Source organism: Orycteropus afer, unplaced genomic scaffold, assembly GCF_000298275.1.
Source record: "Orycteropus afer afer isolate SDZICR_OR568_19922 unplaced genomic scaffold, OryAfe1.0 scaffold00051, whole genome shotgun sequence".
Lineage (NCBI taxonomy): Eukaryota > Metazoa > Chordata > Mammalia > Tubulidentata > Orycteropodidae > Orycteropus > Orycteropus afer.
Window position 1 is genome coordinate 7,888,260 of NW_006921638.1, and position 3,812 is coordinate 7,892,071.

General features: G+C 59.8%; 1 protein-coding gene across 1 annotated transcript; it reads right to left on the reverse strand.

Moving 5' to 3' along the window:
* Nucleotides 1-1,405: 1,405 nt before the first annotated feature.
* Nucleotides 1,406-3,030, reverse strand: NKX2-8 (NK2 homeobox 8). Its single transcript, XM_007938563.1, has 2 exons — nucleotides 2,871-3,030; nucleotides 1,406-1,971 (listed from the first exon to the last, which is right to left on the reverse strand). Exons 1-2 carry the CDS (start codon nucleotides 3,028-3,030, stop codon nucleotides 1,406-1,408), a joined length of 726 nt encoding a protein of 241 aa, XP_007936754.1.
* Between the last annotated feature and the right edge of the window lie 782 nt (nucleotides 3,031-3,812).

The window sequence follows — 3,812 nt, forward strand, 5'->3', positions numbered from 1 at the left end:
TCCAGGTGTTAATACTTAGAGGGCACCCTTCCTTCTCCTCTCCTCCTCAGATACTAAAGCTAGGGCCCCAAACAGGCCCAATGCCTACTTCTCACAGATTTCATCCGGGCCTCGCTACATTTCCACTACTTGACGGCTCGAAACTGCTCTCCCGACCACGTCTTCCGCAGCCGGCGCAGGGGAACGAGGTCTCCATCTGCTCTCCGAAAAAGGCTGCAATTGCATAAAAGCCCTGTGCCTCTGGATACCAAAGAGAGAAGCAACTCCAACCCCAAGGGGAGCCCAGAGACTGATGAGCGTTTGGTGCATGGGTAAAAGAGGCCGACCGGAGATCCCACCCCAAAGTCCGGCCACCAGAGCTCCCACAGGCGCGCGCCCAGGCGGTCATCCCTCAGCTGGCGGCAGAGTTTACCCGGTGCCGCCTTGAGGCTGTACCCTGCCCCAGTTGTTCCCTGTCACCCTTTGATTTCTTCACCACCCTGCCACCTGACCCACCCCGGCCAGGTGCTGCTCCCAGAAGAGATAGAAAATCACAGCTGCTAAGTGAGGTACTCGCGTAACTGGGAGTTACTAGTTTTCCGTGTGCTCTCCGTATCTCCAGTCCTTGGCTCTTGCACACTCTGTATTGGCGGCTTGCAGCCAGGCCTGGGCTGTTCCAGGTGCAGTGTACTTGGCGCCCAACCCTAAGAACACAGCTCAAAAAAATAACATTCTGGAATAATAGTTCATTCCCAGTCTTGGCCTACGGGGTTGACTTTTGATGTTTGAAAGTGCCAAGGGCATCACTGAGGACCGGAGCCATCTCCCGCTGATCTGGACCGAGGGTTGCCTCTACTTCCTCCCGCCTCTCCTTTTTTTCTTTTTCTGTCATCCTCCATCTCCTTAAAGCCCTGTTGGAACTGCAGTCTGCCCATCGACCCAACTAGGGGTAGAGCCTAACTTAGCCAGCCAAGAGTGGCTGGGAGCCCTGAACTCCGGTCCTGGGATCCCGACTTTCACTTCACGTTTCGACGGGCGCACAGGGGGACCCAACCCCGTATGTTTTATTCTCTCACCACAAAGAGGAAAAGTATTCTATTTCTTTTAAAATACGTTGCCTTCCATACAAATCGCTATTTTAAAAATATGCGAATAAGGTTCAAGCAATGAAACCTAACTCTGGGGTTGGTGGTCCAGGGAAGGGGAAAGGAGGGCTCTTGGCGAAAGTTTTCTGCGTGCGCCCTCTCCACAACCGGAGAGGGCAGTCCCCGGGGTGGGGGTGGGGGCGTCTGCGGGGCCTGCACCGGAGGAGGGGGGCCCTCAGGAAGGCGGCCTGGGACACTCCAGATCTCCAGCTCCAGCCCCGCTCCAGCCACAAAGCGCTCCAAGGTCCTAGGTAGCCCAGGTCTTCGCGCCCGGGGTGGCCTCACCAGTTCCAGGAGACTAGGGCGGTGGGCGCTAAGTGCTGGTAGGCGGGGAAGAGGCCGAGAGCTGAGGCCGGGCTGAAGGCGGCGTAACCCGGCAGAGGGCAGGCGGCGGCGGCCTGGGGTACGCCGCACTTGTCCTGGGCTGCGGCTGGGCCCGCCTCGCCGCCCCCACTGCCGCCGCACGGCTGCCCGTCGCGCACCAGAACGGGCACCACCACGCGGCGCAGCAGACCCGGCGCGGAGCGCCTCTCCGCAGCGGCGGCGAGGTCAGGAGACCCCACCGCTCCTGAAGTGCGCGAGCGCTTCAGCTTGTAACGATGGTTCTGGAACCAGATCTTGACCTGCGTGGGCGTGAGACGCAGCAGGCGCGCCAGCTGCTCCCGCTCTGGCGCCGACAAGTAGCGCTGCTGCCGGAAGCGCCGCTCCAGCTCCAGCGTCTGCTCCTTGGAGAACAACACCCGCCGCTTCTTCCTCTTCTCAGCGTCTGAGCCCGGCGATGCAGGGCGTGGGGACGGCCCCTGTGACGAATCGGGCGGGTTGGTCTCCGAGATGCTCTCGTCCGAAGCTAGGAAGACGGCAAAGAAGACGGGGTCTGGTGAGGCGCAGACTGTCCTCAACCGGCCTGCTACACCCCTGGCACCAGCGCGGGAGCCACAGAGCCAGGGGTACCCCCACCTGTACACTGCTGTTGAGGAGAGGCCATTTCCTTCTTTCATTATGCCCACATCTGGACGCCCACCTCTCCGAACTCAGTGACCCCATTCCTATCACAACCATTCTCAGGTCTGAGATCGCCCGCGAGAGAAACTCGCCCCGGGGCCCTCTTACAATATCCCCACTACGTGCTACCGTGGCAGACGAATTTACCACAAACTGGGTCACCAACACGGGCCACTTCCAGGCCGACTGCACTACAGTTTGCTTAGATTTGCAAAGCCCTGAATCCAGGGGCACTGTGCCGGTCAATACTGCCATCCCCGACCGAGGCTGGGAGAACGGGACCGAATTTTAAATATTTAAATATTCCGATGGGTAAGAATCCCCAGAAGCAGAAACCCAAATAGCAGGCCCTATTGCGGACGCTAAGGAACTCTGGTGGCGCAGTGCCTCAGGCATTTGCTAACCAGAAGGTTGGCGGTTCAAAGCCACCAGCCGCTCTGAGGAAGGAATATGGGGCAATCTACTTCCGTAAAGGTTTACCGCCTCGGAAACCCAATGGGGTTCGCTATGAGTCGGGATCGACACGATGGCAGTGAGGAGTAGTAGTAGTGCCGGCGCTGGATCTGCTCTCAGGCTGTGTTAACTGGGACCCAGGGCATAGGGGCTTGTGCGGGACGGAACCTCCCGCTTCCGAAGGGAGGAAATCTAGACCCTAGGCTGGAATGGCTTCCTAGTCTGCCATGGGCCAGGCTCTTGGCTCACAATCCCTTCCTCCACCCCTGCCGCCACCCTCCGGGCACTCACAGGGGTAGTGGCCGCGCTCTGGTTCCAGCCAGACCGCACACGGGCCAAGGCGCAGGGACGAGCGCGGCTCCGGCTCCCGCCTCCGCGGGTGCTGCGTGTCCTGCTCTGGTAAATCCAGGAGGCTGCGCACGGTGAAGCTGACGCGTCCAGTGGTGGCCATAGCCTACAAATAGGCGGGGGCAGGGCAAGCTAGCAACCCAGGGGCGGCCGGGGAAGCCGCTCCTACGGGTGGGCGTAGGAGGCGCTCGCCATGTGCTGGCCTCCTGGATGTTTGTGCGTTTACAGCCGAATCTCTGTTTATATAAGCAGCTTTCCCCACCCGAGCCTCTTTGAAAGCAGAGGTACTGGTCTCGGGGTATTAAGTACCTGAATGAGTACTGGGCCAAAGCCCCCTCAAGCCCGGAAGGTGACACCTCCGCCTGCTGCCCCGCCCAGTCCCCCTCCCCTGGGTGCCCTGTTATACCTCCCAGAGGCTGCAGGAAGCAGCCCTCAGCATTAGCGATTCTGTCTGATTAGCCCAAAGTGGGGACAGATAATGGGGATTGTTACCACTGAATAACATCTTGGGTGGCGAGCGTTGACCACCACCCGCCGGTCCTAGCACACACACCGACACCCCCCTCCCCGCTTTCTCCTCCTCCTGGGTTGACACGGGGCCCGGCGCGGTGGGAGAGGCAGGGAAGGTGGGGCGGCATGGGTGGGTTTATGAGCACCCAGGAATTTATTCCCTGTTTGCTTTATTCCTCGAGCTTGTTTGCTGGAGTGTTCGTTTCCCCCAAGGTGATTTACAAGGCGGTGTGTGTGCTCTGGCGCGTTCCCTTTCTCTTTTCGCTTGGGCCCTTTAAAGATTTAGGGCCGAGGTTCCAGGCAGGCTACCGGGAGCGGCCTGGCCTGGCGTCTGCTGCCTCCTCTGGAATTTTGCAGGCCGCTGGGAGCCTCTCT

What these genes read in the sequence shown, in the direction of transcription:
- NKX2-8 (XM_007938563.1), bottom strand. Translation starts at nt 3,030, where the DNA reads ATGGCCACCACTGGACGCGTCAGCTTCACCGTGCGCAGCCTCCTGGAT. An exon ending in AGAGCGCGGCCACTACCCCT is followed by an intron (nt 1,972 to 2,870) that starts GTGAGTGCCCGG and finishes CCGTCTTCCTAG; the next exon opens with CTTCGGACGAGAGCATCTCG.